The sequence below is a fragment of the Rhinopithecus roxellana genome, chromosome 9, assembly GCF_007565055.1.
Source record: "Rhinopithecus roxellana isolate Shanxi Qingling chromosome 9, ASM756505v1, whole genome shotgun sequence".
NCBI classification, from domain to species: domain Eukaryota; kingdom Metazoa; phylum Chordata; class Mammalia; order Primates; family Cercopithecidae; genus Rhinopithecus; species Rhinopithecus roxellana.
Window position 1 is genome coordinate 118,227,342 of NC_044557.1, and position 18,208 is coordinate 118,245,549.

The 18,208-nt window shown below is 33.4% G+C and overlaps 1 protein-coding gene across 2 annotated transcripts in view; it reads left to right on the top strand.

Annotated features, from left to right (window-relative positions):
- Positions 1-17,832, top strand: part of PI15 (peptidase inhibitor 15) — a 30,253-nt gene extending 12,421 nt beyond the window's left edge. For both annotated transcript variants that reach the window (XM_030937872.1, XM_010388006.2), the window contains exons 3-6: positions 7,003-7,121; positions 8,109-8,241; positions 8,363-8,478; positions 11,893-17,832. In XM_030937872.1, coding sequence (XP_030793732.1) covers positions 7,003-7,121; positions 8,109-8,241; positions 8,363-8,478; positions 11,893-12,028 — 504 coding nt within the window. In that variant the 3' untranslated portion in view covers positions 12,029-17,832. The remainder of the gene's footprint in view (positions 1-7,002; positions 7,122-8,108; positions 8,242-8,362; positions 8,479-11,892) is intronic.
- The last annotated feature ends 376 nt before the right edge of the window (positions 17,833-18,208 follow it).

Consider the following 18,208-nt stretch of genomic DNA (forward strand, 5'->3'; position numbering starts at 1 on the left):
GCTGGAGTGCAGTGCAGTGGCCGGATCTCAGCTCACTGCAAGCTCCGCCTCCCGGGTTTACGCCATTCTCCTGCCTCAGCCTCCCGAGTAGCTGGGACTACAGGCTCCCACCACCTCGCCCGGCTAGTTTTTTTTGTATTTTTTTAGTAGAGACGGGGTTTCACCATGTTAGCCAGGATGGTCTCAGTCTCCTGACCTCGTGATCCGCCCGTCTGGGCCTCCCAAAGTGCTGGGATTACAGGCTTGAGCTACCGCGCCCGGCCGGGAATGCTTTTTAAATCAAATTTCTTTAATCCTCTTCTACTCTTACAAAGAACTATTTTAATATCATCTAATTAATCTAATCACCACTCTCAAATTCTCCTATGAAAGCCCTTTCTCATCCTCTGCGCCACCCTCCCCTTCCCTGGCCTAACAAGGCTCAGTACTGCCCTCCTGTCTGGTTTAACACAAGTTCTTGTGTATTCAGCTGTCAGCTTCCCTTATTGGCCATTTCACAAGCATTTCTATCTAATGAGGATAAATCCACTAATTTTAAAACAGAACCGTAATCATGCCAATGAAGTGTTTTTAAGCCTTTGGCTGCCCTAAAGGAGAATAATTATGGCATCACTTAATTTTTAATGGCTTTTTTTCCCCACTTCTATAGGTTAGCACTTTTTTCTCAATCTAAGAAAAAGATCAAATAGCCCTAGCTAAATTATTTTAAAAATAAAAACTTGTCTATGTAAGATGTTTTTGCTTTTTATATTATATATGCGAAATGACACATAAACATCCAAGAAAAAATAAATGTCTATAGGACATGCCATACTATCTCCAATGCCATTGATATAGCATCCAGAAAATAACTATATATCTGTTCCCCAAAATTCAAAGTCTGATATTTTTATTTTTAGCATTTTGTGTATTTGAAAATGGTTTCCATGTGTAGAATAGACTTCTCAAAGGTCACTTTAATTTTCAAAATTAATATTCTTGTTTTTTCCTTAACATTTTAACTTTATAATTTTTTGTTCTTTTCGTAAGTATAGCAAGTTTTGACAATCACATTTATTTAATGTTTGTTACCACTTGCAAATTAAATTTCTTAAACTGCATGTACAGGTTTAATAGATTTGATTTTCTTTTTTAGTATTTCAATATATTTACTGATAGTAATACTTTCCATATAGTTAAGTAAGTTATATAATTCTAAGAAATGTAGTGATTCAATTCATCTAAATTTTGCAAAACTGTAGAAAAAATTAACAGATTTTCTTACCATTTTCAATGTAAAATCATAAATTCAAGTATTTATATGCATATATATTTAAATTGAAAATGTAAGACTAACATGTTACTGTAATAGGGCATTTTTGTGACCATTACATGTATTAGTAATATCAAATAAGATCAGATTCCTTACCCTAAAAACCCATTCTTTTTAATGTTTTTTAAAACGTAATTTCAACTTTCATATTTTAGGGGGTATATGGGCAGATTTGTTACCTGGGTATATTTCATGATGCTGAGGTTTGGAGTAAATTGATCCCATCACACAGGTAGTGAGCATAAGACCCAACAGTTTTTCTACTGTTCCCACCTTCCTCCCACCCCTCTCAAGTAGTCCCCAGTGTCTATTTTTTGCATCTTTGTGTCTATGTGTACTCAATGTTTAGCTCCCACTTATAAGTGAGAATGGGCCTTATTTGGATTTTTACCTTAAATTTTATCATTTTAAACATCTCTACATTTAATTTTTATATTTGGAGTTAAAGGATCTTACCCAACTAAAAAGGAAAAGAAGTCATCTCCATCAGGTTTAGGAATAGAGTCCCAAGTAATTTTGGCGGTTGCCTTCCATTTCTTATTGCATTTATTAGCCAGAGATAGTGGCTGGGATTTAGGACAACATCTTCAGATGTCAGTGGGCTTCATGGTCCTGGCTGCCACTATGTTGAGGATCCCAAAACCTAGAAAAACAATTGATAAGACAGCCTCATATCTGGTTTGGATCAGTATCATCAAATTTTTCTGTCTACTAATGGAAGTCAGCAACCTTTGCCCATGCAGCAACATTTTTTACTCAATTTTGTATACAGCTCAAGTTATAAAGATCTCTGAACTTGATGAGAATCTTGCATTCCTTTCATATTCCTTCTATCTCTTGGCATCACTACTCTTTTAGATAAATGACTTCAGTGTGAATTCTGGATATGTGTCATGTCTTAGTTTGACTATGTGGTTTCAACTTCTTGTGCTTCTCAGACAAGGTACTGTGTCTACCTCAAGCTCTCTAATTTTATTTATAAGCACAATAGCTTATGGTGAATATTTTAGTCCAAAGCTAAATCAACCAATGTATGAGCTGACCAACTGAATGTCTCTTAATAAAAAAGAATGGAAGAAAACTGTTTGGAAGCAATAAAGCATCCTACAAGCATATGCATATTCTGACACCATTATGAACCATTTTAATTTTATGAATTAAAATTTATCTGATTTATCTAATTTAATCATAATATATAACTCCTAGCGGGTCTTGTAAATATTTTTGCATATTTACGCATAATATTCTTAATTTTGCCTCATTTTTAAGTTGAAATATTTGAAGTGTTTACAAGCAAATTATCTGTGAAAATACCTTATCTATTTAGAGGGATAAGAACTAAGACGTCAGAATGTTGAATCTTGTTTAATAAGAGCTCCGTATATATTAGGTGTTTAGTTTTTTCAAGAATAGATAACAATATGTTGCATATTTACTAGGCATTTCGTAGAAATAAGTACACACCTGTGCCCTTCTTTCTTCCACTGATACATCTGTAGAGTATATTAAAATCATTTTAAATAAATGCTGCAGACACTCAGAGAAATTTGTCAGATAGGTTGCCTATTAAGCATCTGGAAATTAATAAAATGAAATGTCTAAATAATTTACATCTTCATTTTCTGAACTTTCATAAGTTGTTAAATGTTTCCCATAATTACAATGGCAACATTCATTACAACTTGAAGCTTCCAGATAGGAAAGAATTAATGATAGGTTCTTACAGACCCCACTTTTTTGTTGAAAATTTATATATTTTTTGTTTCTTAATTTTTAAAATTTTTTATTGACACATAATTGATAGAAATATTTTAGGGTACATATGATAATTTAATACATTCATATAATGTGTAAAGATCAAATCAGTGTAATTGGGATAACCATCACCTTAAATTTGTGTCTTTTCTTTATGCTAGAAACATTTGAATAACTCTCTTCTATTTACTTTGAAATATACACTAGATTATTGTAAACTATAGTCTACTTATCTATCAAGCACTGGGTCTTATATTTTCTATCAAACTCTATATTTGTACCCATTAATCAACTTCTCTTCATGTGGTTTTGATAGTTATTAAATAAAGTTATCATTGCTTGTCAGTTTCAAACTTAATTATTAATATTAATAATAAAACTCATATTAATAAATTTAAATAACTGGAGACTAAGGGGATAAATCACTTACCGATCTTTCCCTGGGAATTGTAACCAGTGGAGAAAGACAGAGAAAGTAAATGTAGGTCTCAGTTTTACCAGAGGATACGATGTAATTCCCAAATTTTAGAGCTCACTGCTTAAGCCAGATCTTCCCTCTCTCTCGAGTAGATGTGAGTTCTGCCTGGAGACAGAGAGGCAACAAAGAGCATGGGGCCCTCTGACTTCCCCCGCAGTGAGCATCAGAGGGTAGGTCAGTCTTGTCTCCAAGTGGGAGTCTGACAGTACCTGCCAGACTTTCCAGAATCTTCCTTTAGGGACATGGAGACAGGTAGAAACCCTCCCAGTTTCCTAAAAGCAAACGCAGTGAGAGAAAGCAATTATCCCTTCTTCCCTGTAACTACCTTCTCCGATATATAATATTTGTACATAGAAATATCTAAAACCACGGACGTCAGTGAACACATTTTCTTCATATCAAAATTCCCTATAATAGTTAACAAAGGATGGTCTTGTAAGATATTTTTCAGGCATGAACTTTTTAGTTTATCTTTTTGACATACTCAATATTTAGCTTTTAAATATATGAATGAGTATAAAGATAGGATTACATATGGTAAATTACTTTTAAAATTGTTAAATGCCTTAATTTTTTATTACTTATTTTTTATTGTACATATTTAAGGTACACAATGTGATGGCTTAATATACATAGAGGGAGTGAGATAAGGAAAAAGAAATGTCTTGAATATTTTTAGTTATTTTGAAAGTAATCTAGATTTGCTTTCTCCATGATATGGAAAACACTAGAACTGAGGAAGTCCCAGGCCAATAGAACATAGATCTTCCTGGCTCTGACGCTAGGGCTACTCAAGTGTATCGAAATTACAAAAAGTTAAAGATGAAAGGGACCCTGGAGATGACCTCATTCAATCTCATTTTACAGATGAGTTAACTGGGAGATCATAATTGACATGGCCTTAGTCGCAGATGACCTTAGCAGTGGAATTAGGGTTAGAGCACAGGATCCTTGATTAGTCACTGATCCAGGTCAGCACTACGTGTGCATGGTGTGCTAGTATTTCAGCGTAGGATTATAAGGAAGTGATTTTAGCAGTTATAGATCTGAGTGTGCACTCTAGTCCGATATGTACAGAATGGATACATGTACTTTTTCCCAAGTAACTACAATTTGTTAATGACCTTTTAGGGGACATAATTTGTTGAAGCTACTCCATCTGAAATGCCTTTATAAATTAATTGTAGTGCTTTGTATTGTGGTGAACTGCAATCAATATTTTATGAATCCATATTTTGTTAATATTTGGTCAGAAGAAAAAATATTTGATAAATCAATTTTCAACCAAATGAAATGTTTTTTAAAGTTCATTTCAGCCCCAGAGTGCTATAACTTTTATATGAACTCTGTGAGTGAGTTTATTTTATGCCATCCTAGGTCAATATGTGTAAGATGACTTTGCTTTTCCTAATTTAAAACTATTTCTGAGTAACTAACAAATGTCTTTTGAAAGTAGGCCTCCTGAGGTAACAGGGTCTCTTGAGGAGTTCATCTTTTATTTTTCTTATTTTGTTTAAAATCACTAAATTGGTTTTTTTCAATTAAATATATTGTTATATTAAATAAATCTATGCAATCCATTATCCTTGAGGGAAATGAAGCCTTTTCAGTGATATGGTCAAGCATTCCCATGAGTTTGCTTGAAAGCTTGTAACTTACAGTGACTGCATAGCTACTAATCCTTGCTTAGCTGAACACAATCTGATGGAAGAAAAGTAGGACAAAAAGATCAATAGGACATTTACATACCTCCTCATATAAGCTCCATGTAAATATAAGTGATTATAAAACTGTTGCTTCCTTCTTCACACAAGGTCTCAATTTCTAAAATATCCTGCTAACCACTGTCTATTCACAATGTGAACACTATTTTTCCAGGTATAATAATATATAAATATTATAAATAGTTTAGGAAATAATGCCATGACATTGAACTATGAAACCAATTTTAAAATAATTATTCTCAACAGGTAAATACATCACTAAATTATGTTAAAAGAGAAAAATTTTAAACTTCTTTTTCTATAATATGTATAGAATTATAAATATTCTCTATTCTGTATTTTTGTACCTTATGACTTGCCGGAAAATAGATTACTATTTCAGAGCTGATTTATTACTGGCAGGTCCACAAATGCTCGACTTGGTTTCGTCTTGTGACTATGGAAATGAGTATGCCAATCCATATGGTAACTAATATGAATGTATGCTAAATCCATGGCTCATTCAAATTTTGTCCTACAATAGTTTTCAATTAAAGAAAATTTACCATACATCACTAACATCCTTATTAACTTAGCTTCCTCTATAAAGGAAAGCAACAGTTGCTATTTTTCTTAATTCATTTAATTGAACCATGAAGTACCATGTTTTTATAACACTATGTAGCAGTGTTACTTGTATTAGTTTGTTTCTAGTTTACGCCAACAAAAATGTAAATTCTCATAGTATTATTGTTATTACCACTAATGATTCAAATTATATTATGTATGTAGACTCTATGGGATTTATTATATCATAATAGAGTATGACCTTAAAAGTTGCAATATAAAATTAGACATTGTTAATTTTGGTAAAATCAGTTTGAATAAATTGGATCATCTTTGTTTCTTAAAATATATTAATATAATGGCTCCCGATGGCTGTGAAAATTATCTCTAGGAAAACCAATGGACTTTGTTGGATTCAAACTTCAGTAGTCAAGATGAGCTGTCCCCAAGTTACAACTAGTTACGGTATTTTTGTTAACCTTTTCTTTACTAAAACTGATGTATGAATGTTGGATCTAGATGACACTGAAAAGGTAGTAATTTTTTGTAGTATAACCATATTGCATTAAAGAACTTTGAATAACAGTGGCCTGAATTTGCTTTATTTTAGTTATAGCAGTCTCAGGAATCAGAATTAAAAGAACTCTAGGAGGCCTGGAGCGGTGGCTCATGCCTGTAATCCCCACACTTTGGGAGGCTGAGGCAGGCTGATCACTTGAGGTCAGGAGTTCCAGACCAGCCTGACCAACTTGGTGAAGCCCTGTCTCTACTAAAAATCACAAAAATTAGCTGGGTGTGGTAGCGCGCACCTGTAATCCCAGCAATTTGGGAGGTGGAGGTGGGTGGATCACTTGAGGCTAGGAGTTCAAGACTGGCTTGGCCAACATGGTGAAACCCCATCACTAAGAAAAATACAAAAATTAGCTGGGCGTGGTGGTGTGCGCCTGTAATCCTAGCTACTCAGGAGACTGAGACAGGAGAATTGCTTGAGCCCAGAAGGCAGAGGTTTCAGTGAGCCAAGTTTGCACCATTGCGCTCCACTCCAGCCCAGGGAAAAAAAAAAAAAGAAAAGAAAAGAAAAGAAAAAAGAAAAAACACTCTAGGAAATAGTAACATGATTTATTTCATCTTACTTTTTGTTTATTATTAGCAAATCCCGTAATGCTGAAGATTTTTTGCCTCTACAGGTTTGGGATGAAAATCTTGCGAAATCGGCAGAGGCTTGGGCCGCTACTTGCATTTGGGACCATGGACCTTCTTACTTACTGAGATTTTTGGGCCAAAATCTATCTGTACGCACTGGAAGGTAGGAAGTAGTTTCACTGATGCAGTTCATCCATATGGCTTTATTAATTATGGACTCTAGGAGGGAATTACATCAGTTTCAAATAATATCAACAAATACCTATTGAATGCTCACTATGCTTGGTCTATCAATATTTTAGATGTCATCCAGAATTATTTAATTGGGTTAAAGGGCCAGTTCCCCTTTTCACCCTTGGAACACCTTCCCTTAGCCTGGATTTTTCTTTGAGCTCACAGAATCTTAGAAAGGGTTAAGCCTGTGCTGTATCTTGCCCCCTCCATCTCAGGAAAAAGCCCCATGACTGTGCAGAGGCTGTGTGTGTGTATGTGTGTGCATATGCACATGCATGAAACTTTCCCATAGTTGCATATACCTGCATATACATAAATGTATACAATAAAAATGCATGCATTTACATATATTTATACACACATATACATGCAGGTATATGCAGCTATGGGAAAAGCTATTCCAATTTGCTAGGATAATTTTTCTACCACTGTGCAATGTCATTATCCAACATTTTGAAGACCCATCTCCCCCAAATAAGGAAAATCAACTGTGCTATTATTAAAACTAAGGGAATTCAAACTGAAGTGAAAAAAATGCACTGGGTTCTAATATTGTGACTACTTTTATACATCTAATTCTGAATTGCTTATAAAATTCTGATGGAGGAAGTTTTCGACATGGATTAAATAAGACATTGATGATTCCTGAAATTATTTGCATTTTCTTTGTGGAATGACCAGACACATGTTTAGACAAATACAGAATCACTTACTCCAGCCCTGGCCATTTCCATGCTTGGCCCTACTTGGAGGAATAGGGGGCCTGACTAGGTGGTGATGGTGATTGTGAGGGGTGGATGTGCTCTTGGATCATCATCAATAATCTGCAAAAAGAATAATCAATTTACAGTGTAACATGAGTCCCTTATATATTACCACTGCTGCACTCTGATTTCTTTATTTTCTTGATATGCAGATATCGCTCTATTCTCCAGTTGGTCAAGCCATGGTATGATGAAGTGAAAGATTATGCTTTTCCATATCCCCAGGATTGCAACCCCAGATGTCCTATGAGATGTTTTGGTCCCATGTGCACACATTATACGCAGGTTATTTCAATGACCTTGTTAATTTTTGAGTCATACTTTTAAAATATGCTAACACTATTTTGGTGGACATGCATTGTCTTAGCTCTGATGTCTGTAACAGCATATTGGTTTATTTTCACAGATGGTTTGGGCCACTTCCAATCGGATAGGATGTGCAATTCATACTTGCCAAAACATGAATGTTTGGGGATCTGTCTGGCGACGTGCAGTTTACTTGGTATGCAACTATGCCCCAAAGTAAGTACCAGGTTGGATTCTGTTTCCTGAATCCTTTAAAGATGGTAAATATCCCTAGGCTGATAGGTATCTGTGACAGGTAAGTGAGTAAGACTTAGCTATAATGGCCTCTAATCTTCAAATCCACCATCCTTCCAATATTTCTGAAAAAAAGATTAGCTGAAAGATTACTTTTCACAAAGATGGGGATTCTAGTCTAAAATTGTAGGCAAAGCAATTTGAAATGCTGGGGCTCGCTAAATTCTCCTCACCATAGGTTTTAATTATGGCAATTGTAAAATAAAACACTGTACCACACAAGCTTTTAATAACTATATAAAATAAATGAAGAATCTTCCATGATATTCTCATCTATCAGTACAAAAATTGTTGGCTTACCTTTTTAGCAAAGCATTGGAAGTCAATTCCTTCTTCCTTCTCTTATTTTTTATATTTAAAAAATTCATAATTTAATCCTAGGGCACACATAAAATGGATTATGGAAATTTATCAAACATTATAAGATATAGCCATATTCATGAACATTCTTTATGAGGATAAACATTTATCAGCATTTGGTAAAATGCCTCTTGATTACAATAGCTCTTCAGATGATAAAATGTTCCAATATTTATACACAATTCTGTTCCCATTTGGAATAAATACCAAAATGTGCAAAGGATTTATGACATTGCTAGTGTCTTCCAAAGTAAGTCTCAAACAAAGATTTTCTCCAGCTATTCCAGCATGGGGAGGGAATGAGAAAATGTTTCACAAATAACTGCATTACTCATTTATATGGTAGTATGCCAGTGGCAGTGTTTTTACAAAGTCAGAAAAATAGTGATTCTCCCTATGTTCCCCTCTTCATAATTATTAGAATAGGAAGATTCGGAAAGTAGACTGTGTCTGCATTATTAAAAAAGCATTAAAATTGTACATTTGTATGAAAGTTTTAGTTTTACACATTGCCTTTTCCTGTGAAACCTTTACCCCTTTCTCCCTGACATACATAAGCCAATTGGTACTCAAATAGTCTAAGAGATTTTTGTTTCATTTATGTAACTATTCATTTTTTGCCCATAGTTATAATTTTCTAATGTTATCGGTGAGATATATTATTGCTTTATAGGTCCAAGAGATTAAGATATTACATTAACATGCTACATTTCAGTTGTAATAAAGAACAATTTTTCTGAAAACTAAGTAATAAAGAAGGTTTTCAAATCCTGATTGGTAGCTGAATAATTCTTCGAAACCTAATATGAAATTATGTCAAGTCTAACTGTTATTCAGTGGGAAAAAGAGAGAGGGAGAGAGAGAAAGAGAGAGAGAGAGAGAGAAGGAGGAATGGAAGGAGGCAAAGAGATAAGTAAAAGAGCGAGAGAAAGAGAAAGAATTTAGTTAGAATAGCATAAAATAAAAGAATGAATAGTATAAGTGTATAAATTGGCTGATTCACTGTTTTAAATATAATTGCCCTCTATTCAATAAAATCTGACATTTATGTAAAACTTTATCATATAAAATATGTAATAATTTTACTTATAATACAATTTTATTTCCAAGTTTCTGTTTCTAAAAATATGTGCTCCAAAAATGTGTGAAAAACAAATCGACAAAAAGATGAAATTAAGATAGCATTGGCTTGGCCCATATGCTTTTATAGATTTTGGTAAATGCATAGAGGGAGGGCCGGGTGCAATGGCTCACTCCTATAATCCCAGCACTTTGGGAGGCCGAGGTGGGTGATCACCTGAGGTCAGGAGTTCGAGACCAGTCTGACCAACATGGTGAAATCCTTTCTCTACTAAAAATACAAAATTAGCTTGGTGTGGTGGTGTGTGTCTGTAATCCCAGTTACTCAGGAGGCTGAGGCAGGAGAATTGCTTGAGCCTGGGTGGTGGAGGTTGCAGTGAACTGAGATTGCACCATTGCACTCTAACCTGGGCAACAAGAGCAAAACGCTGTCTCAAAAAACAAAACAAAACAAACAAACAAACAAAAAAATAGAGGGAAATAAGATTGTGAATGGTACAGGATTAGAATAAGAGAGTGAGCTACACTCATAAGATAATGGGTTCCCCTTGAACCTTTTTGAGCAAGCCTGTGATGGCATCAAAAGTAGGCATGAGGAAGCTTATCCTTAGAGCATAGTGTAGAATACATTTAATAGAGGTGGGCAGTCTTAAAATCCCATCTCATTTTGTAATATGAATAAAAGTTTTTCATTTTAAAGGTAGATTTTCCTGTATAAATTTTTTATAGATAAAAGTCTGAATTTTTAACTGACTGGTTGATCAAGATATTTTCATGTCTTACAGACTTTATGAGTCACTGCTGGGTCTTAGTTGGGTCTTCAGGAAGATGAGGACCACCTGTTTTATGTTTTAGCCTCTTACCTATTGTTGTCTTATCTTCAACCCTGACTTTTTACCACCGATAAACAAATTTTCTCCCAACCATTCAATTGTCTTCACATTGCTGTCTATATTGCTATTTCTTAGTATTCTAGTTACTTATTACCACGCTACTGAAAACACATTTATTAACTTTTCCTTTATAATTAAAAGAGCAAAATAACAGTATGACATCACGGCTGTTTTTAACACTGTAAAGTGGAGATTTTGGTTTATTGTTATGATAATGGTCATCAACACAGTGAAGGGAAAAATATTGATAACACAAAGTAATTCAACTAAATAGGCTCAGTATTATCAAAAATCTAATAGCACTAATTTAAAACAATTAGTAGCTATGAATTTGCATATGAAATAAAACTTTTGAAATCGCTTTTAATTGTTCCTGAGAGACATTATTCTCTTAATATGAGAATAATGGTATATTGGTTTATACCATTATACCATATATGAAGTTTTTCACATCTCATTTTATGAAGATTGGGAATCTAAAATACTTTACAGCTTTAGAAGCAAATCTCCTTTTGTTTATGATTATATATATTTTGTGTATATGATAACTTGTTACTCATTCCATTACTTTTAAGTCTCCCAAAAAATACTAGCTTGTTTTTTAAATCATTCTTGGATGAGCATTAGTATGAGTTCAAAAGGAGTAAATTTAAGGGAATATGGCCTGAGTATGTGCTCCAGAAATTTGCTGTAGAAGGAGAGCGATAAGAGTGGAATGAGCCTGGTGTCCCAGGACTCTGTGTCATCAGGCATTGCAGGGAGTAACTTCTTATCTGTAAATTAACATATCATCAACAATACTCAGATTATATTTTAAAAGCAAGATATACAGAATAAGTTACTATTGAAATAAGAAATGATTATAACTTTCAGTGACTTTCTAAAGCAACTTCTCAAACAGATCATCACATGTTAATACATATGAACATATGGCTTAAGGACAATCTACTTTTAAAAAAGGGATGGGTTGCATTAAGGCTATCTTTTTTCTTTTCCCTTCTAGAGGCAACTGGATTGGAGAAGCACCATATAAAGTAGGGGTACCATGTTCATCTTGTCCTCCAAGTTATGGGGGATCTTGTACTGACAATCTGTGTTTTCCAGGAGTTACGTCAAACTACCTGTACTGGTTTAAATAAGCTTACTTTATCCTCCACGAAATATAATGATTTCTGGGAACATGGGCATGTGTGTATATATATATATATTGAATTTTGCACATATTATACATATTTTGTGCTAATCTTGTTTTCCTTTTAGTATTCCTTTGTATAAATTAGTATTTGTCTAGCATGTTTGTTTAATCCTTTGAGATATCTGAAACATCAATTTCTATTTTCTGACCTCTAAGCCTAAATTAAGATATTGTATATGTAATGATGACATAGTTGATGCATCCAATCCTAAAATTTACATTCCAAAGGAATTATATCATTATGTTCCTAAGGAATAAGTATATATTTGACCTGTAAGTGTGTGTATGTATACATATACATATATATGTATGGATTTATATATGCACACAAACATATAATATGTGATGTTACACGTAGACAGTAATATGATTCAGTAGTCAACTTGACGGAAATTTTTAAAAAACTATTTTCAGATATACATGAGGTGATGGGACTTCTTTAGCACCCATTTCTATAATATCCACAAAATGTTAATTTGTAAAATAGCACTTAGTGATATCTGGAAATAATAATTTAATTAAGTAACCATGAATTTCATTCTGGAGATATATTTTCTTATTTGAGTCTGCCAAAGGATAATGCCAACGTATATCTTATGTAAGTTCTCAAATCATGCCTTCCTCTTAGTCTCATTTTATTGAATCAGTCATCATGAGTTGAGCGTTTACTACAAGCAAGGCACTCTGCTGGTTATGTTCTGATAATGCAGAGATAATTAGACATGGTTCCTGCCCTCAAGAAGCTCACAAAATATTCAGGAAATAATGCTGACTGGTGATTTTGCTATAAAATTATTTTTAAAGGAAGCAGACACAGCAGTATTTACCTGTAGGTGGAGCAAGTAATAAGCCATACAGTACAATATATACATAAGGCTTCTCCTTCTCATGGAAATTTAGTTACGGTGCTTGGAATGAGAAGGGGAAGGGAAGAATTAACAAATGCCAGGATTTCTGGAGCAGATCCTAGAGCTGTGACTTTGGAAAAGAGAAAGTAAGACCGTCAGAAAACTAATGAAGTTTAAGAGAAATAAAATTCAGGGGACAGGTATGAAAAGTGTAATTGCACCTAACTACCAGATGGAGAGCTTCAGAATGGGCTATCCTTAGGGTCTAGTACATCTTGAGGCCTGTCAGCAGGAGGTGAAGGATTTCAGAAAGAGATGTGGAGGTGCTGAGGCCACCTCTATCTCTTTGTTGTTTAGCCTGTCATTGAATCAATCTATGTATCTTCTTGGGTCTTTGAGTATTGTACAAAAGATCCTTCGTGCACACCACACACAGTCATGATTTTGTTAAAGTAGCCTTCTTCAGATGCTTTTCTAAGGGCTAGTTACCAACTTTATTTTTGTGTTTCTGTAGAAGAAACATTTTCAGTTCTTCGCTGAGTCTGATTATGGAAATCCATTCAAAGTCACTATGAAAATTTTCCTCATGCAATTTGGAAATGCAGCATTTTCCTATCATGAAATCTCTTTCAGAGAGGAGAATACAACATATTGGTCCAGACATTTAACATATTGCACTTCAAGTACGTGTGTGTGTGTTTCATTCAGGTTGTGCAATGCTTCCATAGAATTACAGAACAATTAAATATGGTTAGTTCTAGAGTGCAAATAACAGAAGGAAGCTACTTGTTTAAAATTCCACACACATTTGCAGTTTCTTAGGTTGGATACTTTGAAAGATAACAGATCGTTAAATCCATTCAATGGTGAAGAAATACACCATCTGGAGATTGAGTCTACTTCTTAACGAATAACTGGCCCAATTATTCTTATAAATTGAATATGGTGACCAAATGCTTTGATATCATACCACTCTGCCTTTGTGGGCACATATGTAGACGCTACTAAAAATAAATATTTTTGAGATTAAAATGGAGAATAGAAGTAATTACATTATTTAGGTCTTAATCCAACTTTTTTCTAATATATCTAGACAATTGTAGGGGAAGCTCATTCATTGGATATTTGCTTGATTTTATCTAGAAAGTTTTTCCTTCTTCGATTTTGCTATATTCATTCTACAGAAACAGCAATAAGTACTATTAAACAGAAGATGGCTACACTAAGTTCCAGTTTTGTTGCTGAATTGCTTCTGTGAGTTCACTTTTCAGTTCTAAGGAAGAATAATATTTGCTACATATTTCACAGGAGTTCTTATGAAAGTAAATTTACCAGATTAATAAAAATTCATGAATATTAAAATTTTCATTGATATTATGAAACATTTATTTGAGATTAAATTAAATTTTTCACGAGCCACTCTTTGGCAGGAACTCTGTTTAATTCTTTGTATTTATCCCAGCTTCTTAAATGGTGGCTGTAACATAATAAATGTTTAATAAATGCTTATATGAATGGATTTTTAGAATTAACTAAAAAGCCAAGAATGGCAACAATTTACAGAAATCCCATCTTTCCATGCTTAAGACAAAAATGTCTTAAATACAAAGTTTTGATTGTATCAAAAATCCAGAGAAATCATCAAATATATCAGATTAAGACTAGCGTCTACACACTTAGGCAACAGTCCTTTCCAAACCATGACAAGAACTACAAGTTTATTTATAATTTAACAACTCAGCTGAAAATATAACGGGTATATTTGTTATTCTAACTCTATTTTTTAAAGTTAATAATATAAAGTGGCCATGTAAAATATTTTATTTTCCAGGCTAAAGCAAATGAAAGTTTGCTAGTATCAACACAGCCTGCCATATTTTTCACAGCATGCAACAATGGTGCTAAGATAACTATTTCTCACTGTAATTGCCAAAGGCAGAAAGGGTCTGGCTATAAGCTATTTCATAAGAGCAGCTTTAAATTGTCAGTATTAAGGTTTTCATGTGGAAAGGTATCATTAAAAAAAAAAGTAATTGGCATACATATTTCATAGCATTGATCCTCCCTATGGTGTTGATTTTTTTATATGACCAGTAGAAAAATTTTAATATTCTTACAATACAGGTTTTGGGGCTTCCATATCATCAAGAGGCTGAAAAATTATAATTTTATAATGAAACTGATGGATTTCATTATAGAATTATCTGTGAGTTGTGTAGGCACCGTCTTAATGTTTCTGGTTATGATAGATAAGTTTGCTCAAAAAATGTGGATGAAGTCATTATTGTTCTTATTGTTTTTGCTTCTGTTCAGTTGTCTAAGCATCATCCTTTCTGTGGCCCATCACCCAACAGAGTTGCCCTACAAATTTCATTTGGCAGCGCCATAACATTCATTTGAAAAGTTCATGGAAACATTCATTTGAAAGTTCCGTGCAACTTTAGCACAGAGTTGACCAAACACTAGGGCAAGTTCAATTTACACAGAATATTTGAGTTGAAACAATAGGTATTTTTCTCATAATATGCACTTGTGTGAAACCAACTTATCTACATAATGAAATCGAATACATATTTAAGCCAGTTTACTTGTTCTGTGTTGATGCCGTGCTTGTGAAATACATGCACAAGCTAAACATAATTTGAATGGGACTATGAAGGAAAAATAATGCTTAGATTTTGGTGTAGGTTCTTCCTGTGTAGCCATATACCCAGGCTCTGCAGTATCAAACGATGCCAATCTTGACATAGATGGAAGCCCTTACCTACCAAAGTGATTAGAGAGACTAAAGTTACATTTGTCTTAATGTCTAACATTATCTTTGCTTTTATGTTTCATAAAAATTTGTCATTATTTGTGTTGGTGAAACATATAATCACGTCCAATCATTTGAACACATGCAAAACAATTTTTAAGATGATGTTATTGTTTAAATTTGACTTATGGGAGATTAGTAAAAAACTTAGACGGTTTAACACTTCCCTGATTAATGGTGCTGAAAACACATTACAATTACCACATATCCTTGCTATCAGTTTTGAAGTTTCTTAGCAATTAAAGTTTTTTATTCAGTGTGAACTCTCAGTGTCTATTCTGGTGCTAAATATATGGTGCTAAATGAATTGTTAGTGTTGATGGCTTTAGTAATGCTCCTTTTATGCATTGTTAAAAGTGTTATCCATTGGATTCCTGATTCAGAAATACTAATAAAATCCTTTGTTAAATTAATCTTTACCAAAAATAGGCAAGTTAACTCTGTTGTTTTAATTCAACAGTCCAAAATTATTTAGATGTTACAGAATGTAAATATATTTCTTTGGGAGTTATTGATTTTCTTTTTAAAATCTTTTTATAGCTTGGAAATGTCCAAAGTCACGTATCACCTCAACTGGTTAGATTGTCTGCAACTAATAATGTTGTAGGCACTGGCGCCCTCTGGTGGTTATGAGGACAAATTCTTAATGGCTACTTGACTTACAGCAAAAGCCATTTCTGTTCCATAAAAATTTGTTGCGCGATATTAGAATTCTCATATATTTCCTAAATCTGACAGCACCTAAAAATGTTTGATAATATTAACATGTATCTAAGAGGAAAGGAGAGTTAATATATTCTGGCACCCACTTTCCTAATTAATAATGTCTTCCATGATTTTCCAGGTCTGAGGCACTTATTAAAGTGCTCTTTTTTCTTTTTTTTTCTGAATTAGGTATTGCTAAAATATATTTTTAAATTTAGTTAGCTTTATAAATACAATTAGAATTACATTTAATTAACAGAATTATAATTGTCTCACTTTCAGAAGTGATCATTTATTTTTATTTAGCATAGTTCATAAGATAAAAAACATATAGAAAAATAATCAATTTCATATATAAAAGGATTATTTCCCCACCTTTAATTATTGGCCTATAATTTGACAATGTTATTTGGTCATATTATTGAACTGATGTATTATTCCATTCAAAGTTTTCTAGATTGAAAAATGTATGTAAAAGCTTAGGATTATATCATCTGTAATTAATATGGATAATACTTTCCTGTAAACCTTCAGTTTAGGTACATAATTGGGTGTATCTCTTTTGTGATCTGGGTGTAATCTCTTTTGTAATCTGTTTCGACAGATTTCTGAAATTATGTTAGCATCATCAAGTAAGATTTACCTTGAAGCACTTTCCAAATTGATATTTCCAAACTTATTTTAAAGCAGTAGAACCTTTTTTATGAACCAAATCCCATGCAAAACTCCAACTTGTAGCATACATAAAATGGACTTACTTATTCCCCGTACCTTCTCCAGTGTCTAGGAATATTCTTCTCTGAGCCCTAGGATTTATTCTACTACACAGAGCAACATTAATCTAAATGCTTTAGCTCCCTCTTTTTTCTCTAAGAACAATAAGCTAATGAAAAAAAAAATTTGAGGACCTAAATTATTCCAACCATTGTTTGAAATACTCAGTTCAGTTTGTACATGTTAGCAGCCTTTTAGTTTGGAGGAGAATTAAATACTGTGCTAAACTGGTGCTTGGATACATACTGCAGCATCTTATGTTTTATTTGACAAACAGAATTTTGGTACCATAATATTTTGAGAATTAGAGATGATTGTGATGCATATATAAACACTATTTTTTAAAAATATCTAAATATGTCTCACATATTTATATAATCCTCAAATATACTGTATCATTTTAGATATTTTTTTAAACAGATTAATTTGGAGTTGTATTCATTACCTAATGCTGTGGCAAAAACGGTGCCTCTGATGTTGTGATATAGTGTTGTGAGTGTGTACATATATAAAACCTGTGTAAACCTCTGTCCTTATGAACCATAACAAATGTAGCTTTTTAAACTCCATCGTATTACTTTTCTTTCAATAAAAGAATATAATTAATTGTGTTGTTTTTGAAGTATATCTAATTGTTTTCTTTATTTTCATAATTTTAAAGTAGATTAGACACTAGATGAACTGGCCTGTTGGATGGACCATCTACCAGTTTTGATGAGAGATAATTCACTTTTCTAAAGCAACAATGATTGTATCTTTAATGCATCACTGAACACCAACTTTTCTATTTTTCTTTCTTCCTTCCCTTTCCTATTTTCTTCCCTTCTTTTGCCACTAAATCCCCCAAAATATTTTGAGGTATCATTATAAAAGATATTTCCATGGAGGGAGAGGAAAAGAACATCAAGAAGTCCTGACTCAGGAAAACTGCAGCAGTTGACCATGAATATTTTTTTGTTCCTTCCTAGAGAGGGCTTCTAAG